The 20359-nt window shown below is 31.4% G+C and overlaps 1 protein-coding gene across 3 annotated transcripts in view; it reads right to left on the reverse strand.

Moving 5' to 3' along the window:
* Nucleotides 1-551: 551 nt before the first annotated feature.
* LOC127728203 (bifunctional purine biosynthesis protein ATIC-like) overlaps nt 552-20359 on the reverse strand; it is a 54293-nt gene continuing 34485 nt past the window's right edge. For all 3 annotated transcript variants that reach the window (XM_052235428.1, XM_052235430.1, XM_052235429.1), the window contains 14 exons: nt 17766-17854; nt 16621-16699; nt 16069-16141; nt 15452-15608; nt 14257-14382; nt 13050-13157; nt 12602-12687; nt 11437-11526; nt 10014-10142; nt 7906-8072; nt 6763-6871; nt 6304-6363; nt 2646-2741; nt 552-1235 (listed from right to left, as the gene is read on the reverse strand). In XM_052235428.1, coding sequence (XP_052091388.1) covers nt 1116-1235; nt 2646-2741; nt 6304-6363; nt 6763-6871; nt 7906-8072; nt 10014-10142; nt 11437-11526; nt 12602-12687; nt 13050-13157; nt 14257-14382; nt 15452-15608; nt 16069-16141; nt 16621-16699; nt 17766-17854 — 1489 coding nt within the window. In that variant the 3' untranslated portion in view covers nt 552-1115. The remainder of the gene's footprint in view (nt 1236-2645; nt 2742-6303; nt 6364-6762; nt 6872-7905; nt 8073-10013; nt 10143-11436; nt 11527-12601; nt 12688-13049; nt 13158-14256; nt 14383-15451; nt 15609-16068; nt 16142-16620; nt 16700-17765; nt 17855-20359) is intronic.

Raw genomic sequence — 20359 nt, forward strand, 5'->3', positions numbered from 1 at the left:
TGGACAATTTGTAAACTACACAATGAGACAAAAAAAAAAAAAAATGGAAAAGGGATGCTGACGGTTGAATTTTAAATTATTTTATTTAATAAATTTATTTCAGACACCTGGTCAGTGATGCAACAGAAAATTACTGGACTTTTGCCAATGTCCAATGTTTACAGTAAATAGAAAATTTTGAATTAAATAAGATAGATTTGTAAGATAGGATATAAAAAATTAATGTAAACAGAAAGGGAGATATTAAAACATGAGAAAGAACACAAATGTTAGTGATTGTTTTTCTAAGCCTAACTATACATTTGTTTTTCTATCTTTGTTTCATAAAATGATGCAGACACTATTTTACAAATTGGTAACTGATCATCACAAATCTGTGTCGAGATGAGGCATGGAAAGTTGCACAGAAAGGGCAACGGCAACACTCCTGAGAACAGTTCAAGGAGTTTAGTCTTGAAACAGCTGGCAGTAAAGGATTTCAGAAGACTCCAAAAAATTACACAAATTAATCCATTCACTCACATATATAGCATAAAAAAAGAAACAGTTAATATTATTTTAACTTTTTATTGTATGGATTAACACTTCCTAAATATAAAAATATGAAATCAAAAAATTACAATTAAGCACCAAAATTCACAAAATGAGATTCTTGTATACAAAAATTTATTAAAAAAATCATCTAGTAAATTTTCGAAAATATGGCACAATTTTTAAGACAAGATACATAGTTATTTGAGCATGATAGCTATTGACAGTCAATGGAATACCAGTTATGCGTTTAGTCAAATTCCTTTAGAAAAACAAATCTGGCAAAAATAGGAATGTAGATCTTACAGTAAATAATATTGCTTCTAAAATATGTACAAAACATTTGTAACTGAACAACCTTAAGTCACAATATACTAAGCCTGTATGGTCTCTGATATTTATGTTTTAAACAACCTGATAATGTAAAAGAGGCATCAATTTCTACTCCTAGTTATAGTGCATGACACTTTGAGTATTATAATTATAATTACATAGATTATCATATTATGCATTTTTAAACTGAGATCATTAACAAAGAAAATAACATTGGTCCCAAACTGAAATTAAAATAAATATTTTAAATCTCAATGGTGAAATAGTCTCAAATTGGTATGAACAAATACCATATTGTGGTCATTGCATGCTTGGATGACTCCACCGTCATTGGTAGATCCTGCAGGTGAGACCATGTACTCCACTCCACTCTGAAAAATATATAAATATAACTTTATAATTAAAATAAGTTCAATTCTACTAAAAAAAATATTTAGAGAGATTAAAGCCTAAATTGTTGAGTTGTGCACATTTTGAAAGGCTGCATTAAACTGATGCAAGGTTTGGGAGGATATAGAAATAAGATGTGGTATCAGTGCCAATGAGACAACTCTCCATCCAAAAAATTTTCTTTTTCATTTTTCCGTATTTTACTGGTAAAAGGACTTAATTTTTGCAGTTTTCCAGTAGATACAGTCTGGGGTTAAAATTAATTTGTCGAAGCTTCATAGAACTTATGAAACTTATGCAGAAGCTTTATTATGATTAAGAGATGGCTGAAGCAAATTTTGAAAATATATTTCTTTAAATTTTAAGTATCTTACTGATAGATGGACTTAGTTTTCGCAGTTAACATTTACAGACTCTGGGGGTGAATTTTTTTGACTTGATAAATTTGTAAACCTTTATGAATTGTTATGAAACTTGATCAGGAGCTAATCTTCAATATCAAGAAATAGCATCTAAAGAAAAAAATTGTGTTTTTTTTAAAAACTCTTTATTTTACTGATAAAAGACTCACTTTTAAGTCAACATAATATTTTTACACTGACAGCAGCAATAGCATTCAAACATTTGTGCAAACTGGGAAATAATTTGGGTGGACTACCCTAATTGTGTGCTATATTCATATGTAATTTCCTGCAAAGTTATCCATCAACTATCTTGATGTGTCCAATAGTTGTTTTAATATTATAATGATTCAGATTTTTCAGAGATTTTTGTACAATCTATGACAGTATTTGTTAAATTTCTTTGCCTAATATAAATTATAATTGTTAATAGTACCTCAAAGCTGTGTACTTTAATGCTCAGGTGAAGCATGATACATGATTTCTGAAGGTTTGACATATTATTTTTTTTTTTCTGGAGAAGACATTACTAAGTTGTAAAACGTGTGTCTCAGCCAATGGTTTAATTTCTGAACAATAAAATATGTTTAAATTAAGAATTCTGCTCCAAGTGTTTATACAGATAATTCTAATCTTGCAGACAGGTAACATTTTGCTACACATTGAAGGTTAATGTGACTTTAAGATGAAAAACAGCAATGAAGTCATTCTGTTCAGTAGTAATTGAGAAAAGTAAAAATTTCAAGTTCATTAAAGATATTGAAAAATTTAAAGTACCTAAACAGGAAGTAGGTGTTGGACAGATTGGAAAAGTGCTCACTAGCTACAACTCATAAATGTTAAGTTACTGATCAAATACAAAGTAATTCTGTACAGTAGCACCTGATGAAAGTGTGATGGAAATATTTGTTAGACGAACAGACTGACAGACAGACAAGTTGAATGCAACATAGCCCCACTCCTAGAGTAAAGTATAATTATAATGCTTACCAAAGCTGCCCTGTCAATGTTATCTCTGAATGGAAAAAAAGCATCTGAACTCAGAGAAACTCCTTTCAGTTGTAAAATCCAGTTTTTTCTTTCCTCCTGCAAATAAAAACACTCAAATGTTTTAAATTGTAAAATAGAGAGGTGTGGCATGACTGACAATGATAAAACTTGCCACCATAGACCAAAAGATCAGCGAAACAATTTGAAACATACAAAAATGCATGCAAATACTAAATGAAAAACATATTCTACAAATATGGACTAACCACAAAATTATTTTTTTCTATCAAAGGCTCAAAAATGCCTTAAAGAAATTACTTGGCTGGCATGTCTTATGTCAAGAATGGCTGTCGTCCACCCTAATACATACTATTCAGCCTAGTAGAAACAAGGACTTATTTGAATCTGAAATAATTTTGAATTCTGGAAAATTGATCAGAATTGTATGATGAAAACTAACCTAATTTAGGAGGGTTAGCAAAGCGTGCATTTCCAAGGTTAATTTTACTTTCACTGATATTTCAGTATGAACTAAATAACCCCCCTTAGCCATGCATGCATGGCTTATCCTCCTAAATTCGGTTAGTTTTCATCATACATTCTTATCAACTTTCCAGAATTCAAAAGTATTCCAGATTCAAATAATAACTTGTTTAGATAAAACTATTCACAAGATGTTTTTACAATTTTTAAATAGAATTTCTGTTTTTAATATTTAGTATAAATTGTGACCAATATCATAGCGGTTATGGGCAAGAAACACAATTATTAAAAGAGATCGCAAATGTATCAATGCTCCAAACTTTGGTAGCTTTTAGCCTACCTACTACATGATTTTGTTTTAAATTGTTGATTTTTTGTAACAGTCAACATAATTTTAGGCCATATATTAAGGATCACTAATCACTTCATTTACAGATTTTTAAAAACAAATTTCTAATAATAATGGGGTCATGTCTAATTGCAGCATGGGTTGGTTGTTGACCAAATTTCTTAAATGAATTGCAAATGTATTATATCCCCTTTGATAGACATGTTCACAAGAAAATAGTCTTCTTATTCAGATGTTATACCTCCTTTTAGACTTTCAGTAGCTCAACATTAACTCTACAGGGTTCGACACTAACGCTAGTCCGCTAGCCCGAGGCTAGTAAACATTAGGGAGGGCTAGTAATGTTTTCATCACAGTAGTCCGGCTGGCTAGTCAAAATTTTGTTTATAACTAGGAATTTTACAAAATTGTCAACAAATCCCAGATTTTTTGCTGACCTTTGCTGTCTTTATTGTACAGGTTTATTCACGTATATTTTGATTGTCAGACATTTTTAACATGAAAGGTACTTTTTGGAGAGGGGAAAGATACTGAAACAATGATGGTACTTAATACATTGAAAACCACGTGTGTTACAAATCCGTAATGATTCTGATCAGAAACCTGGATCTCAAAACTGCTTTCAGAATATCAAAATAATAACATGAATACGAAATTTACATACATTACTACCGATGCCATCACTGTTTGGGAAAATTGTACAACTCATTGGTAGGAATTTTAAGCCATTTTTTTTAGTAATTGGGAATTTTCTTTAGGGGAAAAAGCTGTATTTCGGATGTAATTTGAGGCAAACAATATCACTGACATATAATATATACTAAATTATAGGTCTCTGATAAAAATATACAGATTTTTAGGAATAAAATTTTGTCCTGCAAAAAAAAAAAAAAAAACAACTGACAAACAACAAGGGAAAAGAAGGAGTCCATGAAGAATTATGACAAAAAACAGCAAGGGCAAACCTTTCCTCTTTTGTTGGTGTATTTGTAAATCCCTTACTTACCCATCTTCATTAAAGACACTAGTAATAATGATAAGTAAAATGAGGAGGATGATGAAGTAATGATCTAAAGTGGTCTTCAAAATAAGTGGAACACATTCTTAATATAGATGATTAAAATATGAAATTTTTTTTTTTTTAGGGTATTTACTATTAGCAGACCAGTGAAATTTCATGAAATAAAACATGTTCAAAACCCTCTGGAAATGCTCCAGAACACAGGATTTTGCTTCATTTGTATCAAAATTTTGGGGCATACCCCCAGACCCTCCTAGATAGGGTCGTGCCTTTGGTATGACCGTCCAAGTGCCTTTGGCACTGGGAGGTCTAGTGATTTGATAAGAGGACTAGTAGAATAATAATTTCACTAGCCCTGCAGGCTAGTATATACATTTAGTTAGTGTCAAACCCTGCTCTATTTTACATTAATGTGCACATAAGTTGATAAAATGTTACTGATTTATATTGTCTTCATTTAAGCCTAGGCCAGTAGCATTCTTTAATATTTATTTTGTGAAAAAGTACATGCCAAATTGTTCCAGTTTTGTCAAAATGTATAATCAGTCTTTTTAATTGTAAGTGAAAAGTCCAAAAGAGATCTTGATTCCTGTGAGCAAATATTTAACAAGCTGACTGATTATTTCCTTAATTCTTTAGGATGAAAAATTTGGCATACTCATTACTCATGAATGTTTCAATAGAAAAAAAACCCAGGATTTATGGCCAAGTTTCTGAGGTGGAAAAAGGGGGAGGGGGCAAATTTACACATTTCAGATGCAGCAAACAAAAATAAAAATCCTTATCCTGTATATCTATGGCACTCCACGTAACTACAGCATGGAAATTTAATATTCTTTAAGGGGTACATCTGTTTGGAAGGAAGGCCTTTTATCTGATGGTCCATTTTGAAAGTGCAGATCTTTGTCAAAATTTAAAACTCAAATAAATCCTTGTAGTTTCTGTAGGCTTCTGCTGATATTATAACTAAAATGCTCTGCAGGGCTCAGCTTTAAACGACCGATGAGGTCTAACCCGGAACAGTTGGGGCAAGTAAAGACACAATATTCAAGCTTGTAACAGCTCTGAATTTGGATTGTGGTTAAATATTTGACACAGCTAAGGTTTCTAACACAAAATGAATGTGGTCTTAGAACTTAAAAATTTGAAATTGGACATTTAGCTATTATGCTCCAATATCCAAAATCTAAATATATGGTTATATTCACCATATCAAAGAACCCCAAGAATTCAATTTATGATGAAATCATACAAAATTTTTTAAACCCTTTGGACCTCAATGTGGACAATTTGATAACCAGGCCCACAATTAAAAATCTAAATACACGGTTAGATTTGGCATATCAAAGAACCCCATATTTTCAATTTTTGTTGAAATCAAACAAATTTTAATTTTGGACCCTTTAGACTTAATTTGGACCAATTTAAAAACAGGGCCCAAAATCCCAAATCTAAATACACGGTTAGATTCAGCGTATTAAAGAACCCCAAGAATTCAAGACTTTGAATTAAACCCCATTGAAATTGGTCAAGAAATAAGCAATTTATACAAAGTATTAGAAAAGTATTGTTTATAGCCCCTAATATTCTTAAATGCAAAGGTGTGTAAAATACTGTTTTTCATAATTATTTCTATATCAAATACCAAAGTTCTAGGAGCAATACATTTCTGAAATACATATCACCCATATCACAATAATGAAATGAACATCAGGTGTTGGCAATAAAGTCGTAAACAAATAAAAACAACCATCTGTCTTGCCTTCTGAACATTTGTCACACATAAGAAAGAAAGAAATTCTTACCTCTGTTAAAGGAGTAGGAGGACTTTCAAACAAAGTATCCCATGATTCTTTATCTTGGTCCTTCACAAAGAAACAAGCAAGTGTTAAGATGAAAAAGGCTACTGAATATGCTTTATCTTTTTAATATATTAAAAACTAAATGTGGACACTACTACTATACATAAATGACAACAATCGAATTCATTTTTTAAAGGGGTCCCTGAGTGGAACAGGAAAATGCAATTTCTTAAAATCGCAAAAGTTTATCCATTTATGTTTCATTATATTAAAGTACTCAAATTCATCATTTTTATACTAGTGAGCTAAAGGTAAATAAGAGTCACATATATTCAAAACAGTTTTCCAAAAATAAAAAAAAAGAATTTAATATTTTCAAATTTTAAGACTATTCACATTATAAAATTTCACAGGACAGGACAAAAATAAAATAGATTCAGATGCAAAATGTATATAACTTACAATTCCTACTGTTCCTAAAACATACTGATCGATAGCATTGTTCCTCTCTGCTCTCTTCACTCCATCTCTGAATTTCATGTTCATCACTTTTGGATGTTGTCTTAACCACCTGTATGAAGTTAAGTTGCAATATAATTTTTTTTTCATTTTACAAATAACATAAATTCTAAAAGTTTCATACTGTAATAAAAAAAAAAATTTAAAATTGTCCTGCTAATTTTTTTTGGAAAATATTAAAATTCATGTGAGAGCTTATACTTCTCCAATCTCCAATTTGTGAAAAAAAAACAGCAACAAAAAATTTAGTTTTAGTACTGATCATAAAAATCTCTTGACTTTTTGACATATATAAAGTCAGATAATTCTTAAAAAACAAAAAGTTACATGGAAATATAAAAATCTTAAAAAAAACTTTTTTCAAGCAAACTTAAGTTATTGAACATGGTGACAGATTCACTGAGCGACTTACATAGGGCACCTGCCAGGCAATTGGACCATCCTTATTATATATTCAAACTAGATCATCTAGAATGCAGGTAGCTACAAGACATAAATTTTCTATTTGGCAGTTTTACATCTAAAATTGATCAAAGACACAAATGGCCAGGTTGTGATGCTAATGGTTAATAAATAGAAAGGAAGACTGATAAAGGCTGTGGCACTAGTATTTGAGATGATTTAGGTATCATTTATCTGAACAGTATTATGGAAAGATTATATCTGTTGATTTCTTAAATCCATCAAAACTAGTCTAGTCATTTCCTGGCCTTTTATAGCTGACTATGTGGTATGGGTTTTACTCATTGTTGAAGGCCGTATAGTGACCTATAGTTGTTCATTTCTGTGTCATTTGGTCTCTTGTAGAGAGTTGTCTCATTGACAATCATACAACATCTTCTTATTTTTATAGTATCACTAAAACAGACAAATATATTCCAAATCTGTTCACAATCAGACAAGCACATTTAATAAACAATCTTGAAATTTAGAAGGCTGAAGATAAAAGCTGTTTAACCCTGTTTGAGATTAAACCCATACTCAAGGTCAACATGCTATCACGAGACCACAGAGGCAGCAAAACTTCCCTTGAAATAAATAAATCATGGTGGAAAAAAACATCAATATTTTCTAATAGAAACAAACCAGTTGTTAGCCTTGTCCCCAGCAAGTCTTGTACAATGAATCCTGGACTGCTGACCTGCACCTATTCCAATAACTTGTCCACCTTTGGCATAACACACAGAGTTGGACTGGGTATACTTGAGTGTAATACTTGCTACAATCAAGTCCTGAACAGCTTCCTTTGTAAGCTACAGGAAAAATTAGATATCACATTAAATAACTTATGTAACTCTATATTACTTCTCCTGATCAGAAAACTGGAACTGCTAAGTATTATTTTGACAAATATTTTGTAGGTGATATGGCTAAAACATAAAACAGCCCTAGGCTTATTGGTAGGTTGCCATGTTCTATCAACTTTAAACATGACTGGGCCATATTGATTATAAGCTTCTCAGGCATTATAGTGTCCAATGTTTTTTTTAGCTTTTTCTTAAATATGCATATCAAAAATTCTTCTTTTCAGATTCCAATCTTTTAATATATGACAAATCAGGGTCTTGGTCAGTAAAACATTTTTGTAGATGGTTTATGGCACTTATACTTGCATATCCAATGTTATTCAGTAGTTTATTGAAAAGTGTGTGGCCTAGAGCCAAGAGGGCATCTTAGTTTGTGTCATGCCAATAAGTTTCCTGTGCACCAGTTAAAAAAAATCCTGTCTCCAATAATAACTATTTTAAATCGTTGTGGTTTTTCTCTCTGTATGGCCTTAGTGTAACAATTTATTATCTCTTCAAGAATAAAACAATTTAAGGAAATTTACCTCATGTTTTGTCACAGGACTTGACAAATAATGGTCTATTGACTTTTTAAAAAAATTCATGGTGTTTATAAGAAAATATTATTTAAATACCATTCAGTTTACATATACAGTAGACTCCACCTAATCGGATATCGGCTATTGTAATATTATTTCAAAACACCAAACCCTTCCCTATATGTTTAATGTTAATTTTATCGTGTAATCGAATATCTGATATAAGAATATATAGGCAAATAGGATAAGAATATTCAAGAAAATTTAGTCAAAACCATGCACAATCGGATATTTTCAATGTTTTTCTGACAGGTTATGAACCCGGAAGTTACGCAATTACAATCTTACAGACAAGAAAATTTTGTTTTTTACTTAATAAAAGGGACTATTTCTTAATAAATTGTTGTCTTTATTCATTGTTTTCCTTTGTTATGCGAATTAGATGCCCTTAAAATTAAAATGGTTTGAATTTATCTATAAAATATATACAACTTACAAGTAGGTACGTTGGGAGAATTTTGATAAAACTCTAAGTGCTCACAGAATCAGAAATATAATTCAAATTTAATGTACCTCCTTCTGAATAATTTATTGCAATATACATATAAATCCCTTTTGACAAGAGAAATCTGACTTTTGTCAGATATAATTTTGTAACATGTGCATGACCACGTCATGGACGCCATTTTGTTTTGTTTACATAAAGTGAAAAAGCCTTGGGAACCATGACCTTAACATTAACAGTCTGCAAAGAACTTAATCTTGATGCAATAATATTTTAATCAATCATGAATATTTTCATTGATATTCAAATAAATTCTATTTTTCAAAGAAAAAAAATATATAACAAATATTTCAGTTTAGAGACTGTACACAAGGATACACTGTACACTGTCATCTATTTATAGCCCAATTAGCTTACCTGTGATAAATGTAAATGTGGATATTACTTTGTTTATAAAACAAATAAGGACACAAACTATGGATGGTAGATATTTATTCACATAAATATTTCAGGACATTTGATTTATTTTAATAAATATAGGATTTAAAAACTGAAAACAAATATGAGCATTACATAACCAGCTGATAATTTTTTTACACAAACATTGTGGTGATGTATCTAATAATAATCACTCCAACCCTTTTATATATATAGCAGTGGTCAGGGCTAGTAGCATCTCATGAATAGGTCTACCTGTTATTGCAGAATATTCAATGAATATACATTTATCGTCTAATTGAATATATCGGGTAATGGGATATTTTTTGCTGACATTTTGGGCATCTGATTTGCTGGAGTCTACTGTATTATACTGAAAAATTAATTAATTAAAAAATGTATAATTTATCAATATAAGCTACTAACCTCCTTCCTGTTAGAGACAACATTTTTCATCAGATCTGAGTTGATTACTGCATCATTTCTCTTCTGTTCCATTTGTAAACCAAATAATGTTCTAGTCTCCATTTCAGAAGGTTCATACTCACTGTCCATCTGAAAATAAAATAATATTAAATTCTCTACATCAAGATATCTGCTGTAAAGTCCTGCTATTTGTTTTTTTCCTCCAAACTAGAGGTTCTAAAGAGCCTGTGTCGCTCACCTGCATCTTCAACAATAGCCATTTTTTGGTAAAAATCATCATGAAAGAGCAATATCTCTATGAAGATTTAACTGACAATTTCAGTCATGTTTGACATATTTGTATATATAAAGTTTCTATCCATCTATTAAAGTTTTCAAAATAATAGGCAAAAAATGCAATAAATTGTGAAAAATTGTCATTAAAAGGCAATAACTTCAATAAGGAGTCAACTGACGATTTCCATTATGTTGACTTATTTGTAGATCTTGACTTGTTGATCATTTTGGCTTTTCAAGTTTCTATCTATCTATTATAGTTTTTAAGATATAAGGCAAAAACGCAAAAAATTGGTAAAAATCGTCATTTAAGAGCAATAACTCCAATAAGGAGTCGTCTGATGATTTCAGCCATTTTGACTTCCTTGTAGATCTTGTCTTGCTTATCATTTTTCATAATAAAATTTTTTATTCATCTATAATAGTTTTGAAATAAAAAATAGACAAACTGGAAAATTCGTAATAAAAATTTCTCTTCATCTATTATAGTTTTGAAAAAAATAGACAAGCTTGAAAAAAATTAATAAAATTTGTCATTTAAGGGCTATAACTCCTGAGAAGTTGCCTGACAGTTTTGACATAAATGAACAGCAGGTAGATCTCAACATTTTTGCCCCTGTCAGATTTTCTCTATTCATAGCGGTTTTCAAGATCAGACTTACCCCTATGTTCTATTTTTAGCCATGTCAGTCATCTTGGTTGACAGACGGGGTCATCGGACACATTTTTAAAACTAGATACCCCAATAATGATTGTGGCCAAGTTGGGTTAAATTTGGCCCCAGTAGTTTCAGAGGAGAAGATTTTTTAAAAGTTAATAGACTACGGATGACAAGTGATGAGAAAAGCTCACTTGGCCTTTTGGTCAGGTGAGCTAAAAAGAAAGAAAGAAAAAGCAATCATTTTAAAAGTAACTTTCTTATTTGAGTTGTTATCTGGTGAACCGGTACAAGTTATACCCCTTTTTATACCTTATTACAAACTAAGATTTCTACAAAATTTAGGCTAGAGGGACATTCTTAGGTCAATTTTCCCAAACTCCTTTTTTATTTTTTAACTTTAGGCAATCCTGGTAATCAAAAGATAATGTGTCCGTAGGACAGGCGAGCTAAAAATCAATAACAAGACTTCCTTGTGCAAAATCTTACTTGTAGAACACAGTAGTTTCCTCCTTTCTTTTTCTTGAGGATTTCTAGAGCTTCTGGCAAATATCCTGGAGCTATAATCCCATCTGATACCTTCAATGTAATATCATTTGTTATTTAATTCTGTTTCACTGAAAAGTTACATACAGCTGGCAACAGTTTCATAACTTATAGTTAGAAAAAGTAGAAGCTCAAAAAAAGCCTGTAAGCCCTTACATTTCATCACTTTTGACTTTCTTCGGCAAAACAAATGAAGGAAACACACACATATTATTATTACAGAAAACATGAAGCCAATGCCTGCTCAAGTATGCTTTTCATATAGGATGAATATGGACAGATCTGATTTTGGATGAGCCCCAAAATAACACAATAAACAGCTGCGCCATGAGCGCATGATACGCCCGTCGCATTTTCAAAGAATAAAGTTCAATCACTTCTCAATATCATATCAGAAATTTATGAAATTCGAAGGAAACGTAAAATCTGAAATTTATAAAAATTGAAAGGGAGCTCACGTCAATAGATATAAACAATTCACTAAAGTTTTATGCAAATTGGTTCAAGCGTTTTTAAGTTAATGTCCGACATGTTGACAAGGGACGGACGGACAACGGCATACCATAATACGTCCCGTAAACGGGCGTAAAAAAAACAATTGAGTTTGACTCTGACATAAGAATAAGAAATGAAATGAACAGACAGGAATTTTACCACGACTGATAAAACACCTAGACTTATCAAAGATAACAACACAACAAGTTTCAACTGTATTTAGTCAAATATGTCAATTTCAACATGTTTACAACCACATAGTTACATCAAAACTAACTTTTTTGTACTAAAGTTTCAAAATTATATCATCCTATTCATTAAGGTAATTTTGAACGGATTAGGGAATTTTTTACTATTTTTGGGGTCAAATATAATGGCTTTTATCATACCTCTTGTCTTGTTTATTATATATACTGGCATCTGAGCCAAATGGCCTTTAATACCACAAGTGTCCATAAACTTTGTCTTTTTTTATTCGCATGGGCCTGATTGATTGTAAATTCAATTTGGATCTTTAGAAATAGTCAATAGACAATTTCCATTTGACTGCAAAAACAGAAACCATATTAATATCAATTTCTTATTTCGTGAAATAAGTGCCTGAAAACATTACCTCTCTGGATATTATTTTAGCTGTTTGAACATCACATGTATCCGACAAGGCTATAAAATCTCCAAATGATGACATTCTATCTGCTCCTATTTGTATAAAAATAATTATGTATCAACGATTATCAAAATCACAATTTTCATTAGACTGACATGTAATTTGAAGTTGAAATTTTGTTTTGGTTTTTTTCTATCAGTAAAGAAAATAGATATTATTATTTTTCCCTTTAATAAAAATATAATATAGGAAACTCGAGAAATGGCACATTAATATTGGATGGATAGCTAACTACAGAATGACCATGGATATTCCATCATACAATTATTTCAATACACCTGTAGTACCATACTTAATCTTATCTCATGCATTAAAACTGTTATTAAAAGTATCGAGTCATTTAGTGGTCATTTTTACATCAAAACATGTAACTGAACATGAAATATTTGTTTACCTCTTGCTCTTGCATAGGCCTCAGCCAAGGGAGATAAATTGTCCATGTCCTCCACCATACACACTTTTCTGTCAGCCTCTGATAGCCCCTGACCACCTACTGCAGCACCTGTAAAATTGATATTGGCCATACTGATATATTTGTAGATCTTATCCTGCTGATCAATATTCTGCCTTTTAAAGTTTCTATCTATCTGTTATAGTTTTCAAGACAATAACCCAAAACACTTAACATTGTAAAAATTGTTGTTATAGTGCAATAACTCCTATAAGGAGTGGACCAATGATTTCCGCCATGTTTACTAATTTGTGGATCTGGCCTTTCAGTCCAAATCTTACTCAGTATGCGGAATACGAAATTTGTGCTAGAAACACCAAATATGTGTTTGATTGGTTGATTTCTGAGTATGATATGCATACTCCCAAAATTTTACGACTCTTAAGCCCAGATCTTGCTGATCCTTTTTGCTGCTTATAGTTTTTAAGGTTAAGGCCATAACCCTCAAAAACAATTCTTACCTTCCTTTTGTGGTATGGAACCTTGTGGTACAATTTCAAAGATATCCATACACTTATATTCAAGTTATTGTTTGGAAACCAAATGTCTTCGGTCAACGACAATGTTATATCATTATACAGGCACAAAAATTTTGCTTTCATATAAAAATTGTTAAAATTTGTCATCTAAGGGCTACTTCTTACAGAAGTTGTCTGATAGTTATAATGCAAAAGGACAGAAGCCTTGAGAAGGTAGATCTCAACCTTATGAACATTACTGCTTCTGTGAGATTTTCTCCGACTATAGTGGTTTTCAAAAGATTATAGACAAAACTTGTATTTTAACCCTATGTTCCATGTTGGCTATGTTGGTTAGCAGGCTGGATCTTAGTACATGCTTTAAACTAGATATCGAAATGATGATTTCTGCCAAGTTTGGTTCCAATTGGCCCAGTAGTTTAGATTTTTTAAAAGTTAACAAAAGACAATGGATGCCAAGTGATGAGAATAGCTCATTTGACCCTTTAGGTCAGATGAGCTAAAAATCAAAGGGCCCCCTAAAGCTTGATCAAATGGTTTTAGATAGAATTTGTCATTTTGATACTTGTTAAAATTTAACACACACCATGAATTCATCCATTATATTAAATTGACATAGATGATTCTATTTGTTAAAACACAATCTCACAAACAAACACAATTAACCTTACCTGCTGGACTGACATGTTTAAATGATGTAGCCGCAGGTCTGTTACAAGCTTTTCGTAATTCTTTCACAAGCTGCCAACCATTCAGGGCATCACATAGGTTGACAAAACCTGGAGATCCATTTACAACTAAAACCATGAAAGATTTGTGAATTAACATGATTTACATGTGATAAATATTTTTACAAAATAAAAGCATATACACTTTACAATTAAAAACTTCTATCTTTCTGTACAGTATACTAGGGGAAGATCAGTTTAATATTTTCATTCCGAAGTCATGCATCCAATTCAAATAAATTACTATTTCAATCTTGTTTTCAAAAACGGTAGTTCCATGAATCACAATCAAATTTTCAAATACTTATATCTAACCTGTATATATCAAATAGTTGTGCTTAGTTGAAATATAGAGACAATAGGAAGTTATAACTAGAAAAACTTCAAAACAATTTTTTCAAACAAGCACATCTAGACCATATCATCCTTTAGTACTCTTAATCTTTTAATAGTTTGGCTGTAGTAAGTTATTACTATTCAAGTTAATGTCAGGGTCTATTTTACCATGCCATAAATGATCTACCTTAATAGAGGACAAACTCCTCATTACAGTAAGAAAGACAATAAGAAGAAAAATGTATATAGAAGTGAATCTAAAAGCGTTAAATTTTCTTTTTTTACAACAGTTGCACTTGCACGTTTACACTGTTGAATGAAGGCTGCCATGTTCATGATGTTGATGTTGTAAAGCAAACAATTGCCATTACATTTATATAAATCAGATTACCAAAATTTTAAGCAATAAAAATGTGGACTCTTTCACAAATTTACAAAATTGTAAAGCAAAGGCTGTTTTTAGTGATTAAGTTGAAGATTAAGAAAATACTACAATACTAGCTTTGGTTAAGGAAATAACTAGGAATACAGATAATATATAGATAAAAATGGTCATGGTTTATACAGTAAAAGATGGCAACAATTATCAATTAAAAATGTTGCAAGCACATTAAAATTTGTAGAGGTGAGAAAACTTTAAAACTTTTTAAAGCACTTGACCTTACATTGGCTTACTTTGTTTCAAAGAAACTACGAAGTCTGATTGTCAATAACAACTATTAAAGGTCAAGCACATTTTAATCTGCTAGAAATTATTTAAAATAGATAAGAGTACTGCTGTGATTTTTTTAGATTTACTTACCTTTCAGAGGTAACTGTGCCATATCAGTAAACAACTGAGCAGGTTTCTGATGAGGGTTCATACCATATCTTAATGTAAGCTGAGATTCACCTGCACTATACTGTCTCCTGAAGTAATCTGAAATAGCTCTGTCATACTCTGCTGTGTGGTTGAAGGCCTTATAAATTAAACATATATTACAATTAAGGCAATATGCTTTATAATTTCCTGTCTATTTAAGAATTAAAAAAGAATTCAAATAAAATTATGTGTCCTTCGGACAGAAATGCCCCGTTCCCAACTCTGTATAACGTTGGCAAGAGAGGCATCAATTATTTTTCAAGGGAACTGTTGGGACTTGCGGTTTTTAAAAAATTTCCAAACAAAGCCTGTAGTGTAGTATAAATGCACCAAATGAACTGTATAGGAATATTCATCCTATGTAAGCTGTTATGGATGATATTGCAACTCTCAATAAAAAAAATTCGTCACTTAGAACTCATCCATTTTCAAATTAACAAGGGAAATTTTATAATAAGTACATCAGGTTTATTTAATTTTTAAACATTCATAAGAAAAACAATAATGAAGCATAGCAGGGCAAAATTGAGCAAACCTCATCAATCTACATAATATACCTTTACAGCCAACTTTCTCCTCAACTCCAAACATGTGTCTTTGTCACTAGAACTCTTCATTTCATCAATTACCCTTTAATAGAATGGAAATAACAATGAAATGATTTGCCTCTATAGGTGGTTACCCAATTTTTAAAGTGCCTTCCCTGGGTACCATGTGTGTTTTAATGGAACAGCCCATATCCTTTTAATCTGTAGTATCTATTCAAACATACTGTCAGATTAATATATGGAAACATATTGGTTTTAGTGGTTTAGGTCTGTTCCATAAAAACATACATCAGACCCAAGGAAGGTTCTTCTAGTTTTCAACTTTTCATGAGTGTAACCGAAAGTAAAAATGTAAGAAAATTCTGAAATTGCCTCTATAGATGGTTACCATTTTAAAGTGCCTTCCCTGTGAACCATGCATGTTTCAATAGAACAGACCTCAGCTGAATATTAATATTACAGAACAAATTTATTTTAAATGATATATATATAAAACAGATTTATACCAGAATTTTTGTTTATAAATAAGTAGGAGTAAAGAACTATTCATGATATCCTTACCTATTGTAATCTTCTGGATCACAAACTACTGTCACTCTTGCATGGTTCTTAGCAGCAGCTCTCAGTAATGTTACACCACCTTCAAGTGAAACATTTAATTACTTAAAAATAAACACACAAGACATAGCATATTCATGCTACACTGAGCCCCTCAAAAAGATCCTTCATGAAAGGTTCAAAAGTTGACTTCTGAGAAGATCTCCAATGAAAACAAGAAATCAAACATTTGAAGTAGATGTCTGGCATATGTCAAGCTGCTCATAAATATGAAGTCATTCTGTTTAGCAGTTCATGAGAGAAGTGGGACAAAAATATTTATTTTCATTCAAATATTGTAAAATTCATATTGTCGTCAAACAGATCCGAAAGTGCATACACGTTACAACTCAACGACCTACTTTTTCGGGTACCCTAAAAAAAAGTCAAAAGCACTAGTATGGATACATTATTGTGCCTTTTTGCACATGAATAAAAAGAACAAACATCAATGAGCAGTAAAATTTCTACATATCATTGCCTGTAAAATGAACAAATTCACCATTTAAATTGTATACATAACTTGAATTAGTCCAAGCTTTTATTCTTATGTTTTTTGTATGTTGTTTTCGTTCATTGTTGTTTTTTTTTTGCTAAATCATTTTGATTGTCAAAGTTCCTACTGTTGTTATTAATCAGATAGAATTATTAAGATGTCAAACATTTATTAACATTCTTTGTATATATAATATAATTACCAGACATCTGTAATTTAAAATGTGGTGCCGTTTTTCAAGTCTATATATAATGTATGATATTGCATATATTTATTTGAATATTGTGCTATAGTAAAATAGCCTGTAGGTTTCCTTGATCTAGAAATGATAACTATCTTGTGACACTAGTATCAAAATCACACCTTTGTAATCATTAAAGTTAACACCCAGTGGTTTCCAAGGCTTTGAGAATTCAACTAGACATTTGGTCCAGTAAACCGTTCTTCTTAACTGGATCACTCTTTTTTACAGGACATTTACACTTATGATTTGGACAAAATCAAAAATTTTACTGGTCATTTGGTCCAAATCAACTTTTTACTTGCCATTCATTGCCCAATGTTCAGTGACCTTGGGAATGACTGAACACCTATCATGATTATAGATACGTACCAATATCAATTTGTTCCACAGCTTTTTCTACAAGTACACTTGGATCAGCTACAGTTTTCACAAAGGGATATAAATTATTGACTACTATCCTAAAAAAAGATAATAAAGTCATCTGATACATTCATGGTAGATAACTAGTTTTGTTTTCATTTACAAAACAATACAGTAAATTCAGAACGTTTTTATTAATTATTAATGCAACAATGACTAGAGGCTCTGGAGAGCCTGTGTCGCTCACCTGTATTTACTGATGCTTTAGAAATCATGTAAAATAAGGTTAAAATCGTTATCAATAGTATTAGATATTAGATATTATAATGATATCTAAGATAATAAAAAAAAACTGCAAAATTTCTGTAAAATTACTAACTCAGGGGCAGCAACCCAACAACGGGTTGTCGGATTGGTCTGAAAATTTCAGGGCAGATAAATCTAAATCTGATGAACATTTTTGCCACCTGTCAGATTTGCTCTAAACGCTTTAGTTTCAGAGATATAAACCAAAAACTGCATTTTACCCCTATGTTCTATTTTTAACCATGTCGGCCTTGATGGTTGGAAGGCGGGGTCATCGGACAAATTTTTTAAACTAAATACCCTAATAATGATTATGGCCAAGTATGGTTAAATTTGTCTCAGTAGTTTCAGAGAAGAAGATTTTTGTAAAAGATTACAAAAATTTACGAAAAAATTGTTAAAAATTGACTATAAAGGGCAATAACTCCTAAAGGGGTCAACTGACAATTTTGGTCATGACGACTTATTTGTAGATCTTACTTTGCTGAACATTATTGCTGTTTACAGTTTATCTCTATCTATAATAATATTCAAGATAATAACCAATAAAATGCTCCGCAGGGCACAGCTTGATACGACCGCAGAGGTCAAACCCTGAACAGTTGGGGCAAGTATGGACACAACATTCAAGCTTGATACAGCTTTGCATTTGGATTGTGATTAAATATTTGACACAGCATAGGTTTCTGACACAGAATGAATGTGGTCTAAGAACTTAAAAATTTTAAATTGGACATTCACCTATTATGGTCCAATATCCAAAATCTAAATACATGGTTAGATTCAGCATATCAAAGAACCCCATATATTCAATTTTTGTTGAAATCAAACAAAGTTTAATTTTGGACCCCGATTTGGACCAACTTGAAAACTGGGCCCATAATCAAAAATCTAAATACATGTTTAGATTCAGCATATCAAAGAACCCTAAGAATTCAATTTTTGTTAAAATCAAACTAAGTTTAATTTTGGACCCTTTGGACCTTAATGTAGACCAATTTGAAAACGGAACCAAAAATTAAGAATCTAAATACAGGGCCTAATCTAGGATTTTGAAGAGGGAGAAGTGACTTCTCCTTCCATGAGAGAGAAGGGAGAAGTGGTCAACTTCTTGGAGAAGTGAGATTCCATTACCGTTTCGGTTGCATCATGTTTTCATGCTTATCACAAAGGATTTGTATAGAAATCCTTGTTATCACTACGGAAATTGTTTTATATTCAATAAAAGATATACTTGCAGTTTTTTTCATATGCTATTGCACACAATGTATATATAGAAGTTCTTAATAAAAAGGTTTAGACAATATATAGTTGTTATTTATTTATTGATACCATAATGTGTTCTAAATAAAATTTGTTGATTAGGACATTCAGAGGGAGTAGCCTAGTAATATTTTCAAGATTATGATTCATTAAATTCATGTGCATCTGCCTCAATTTATTTTTAAAACTCCAGAAAAATATGACTCCCAGTTTACCTGATGAATTTCACATGACTGGGAATTTAATTTATACCACCACTTGTCATTATTTTGTAAAACATTATTGAATGTCCAGGACATTAATGCATTTATATTAGTTGTAAATTGAGATTATCGTTAAAGATTGTAAGTCTATTAATGAAAATATCTTTCAATCGCAAATTAATTATCCGATAAACAGCTAATTTCTGTCATTTTTTAAAAATATCATCCATATCAACGAAGTGGTCATGAGAAAAAATCCACTGCTGATCACTATATCTGGTCGATTGTCGTACGTTTGCAATCACATTATCCATCAGCTGTCTTTCTATCTTTTATATTTCAATTTTTATTCAATCATAATGAATATAATAAATCTACCGTTAATTCCCTACCTATACCTACCGAATAGTAAAATTGATCGACTCGTGTAGGTAATAAAAATAAAACAAATCAGCTGAGTGATTACGCAACATCCTCAGATGAAAATCATCGTAAAACGATAACTTAAACAGACGGTCAGTTTTCCGTTTGAACAGTTTTGAAAGTTGTATCCGAGGATGTTCAAAGTCGCCGTTGTATTTATTTAATTTGATCGTTTACAGTATTAGTCCTGGGTCGTTTCGAAAATCTCGATTTTCCTTGTCAGTCGCCATTTTTTTTACCTGTGAGACTTGTCAATCACAAGTTGTCTCCCTTTTACCGATTTTGATAGCGATTTGACTTCGCTATGAAGTCATTCGGCCGGCGAGATTTAGCGATTTTCAAAATTCTTTGGCGACTTAAATCGTCATTTCGCCGGCAAGATTATGGCCTGTAAATACATGGTTAGAT

The sequence above is a fragment of the Mytilus californianus genome, unplaced genomic scaffold (genome assembly GCF_021869535.1).
Source record: "Mytilus californianus isolate M0D057914Y unplaced genomic scaffold, xbMytCali1.0.p SCAF_2, whole genome shotgun sequence".
Classification (NCBI taxonomy): domain Eukaryota; kingdom Metazoa; phylum Mollusca; class Bivalvia; order Mytilida; family Mytilidae; genus Mytilus; species Mytilus californianus.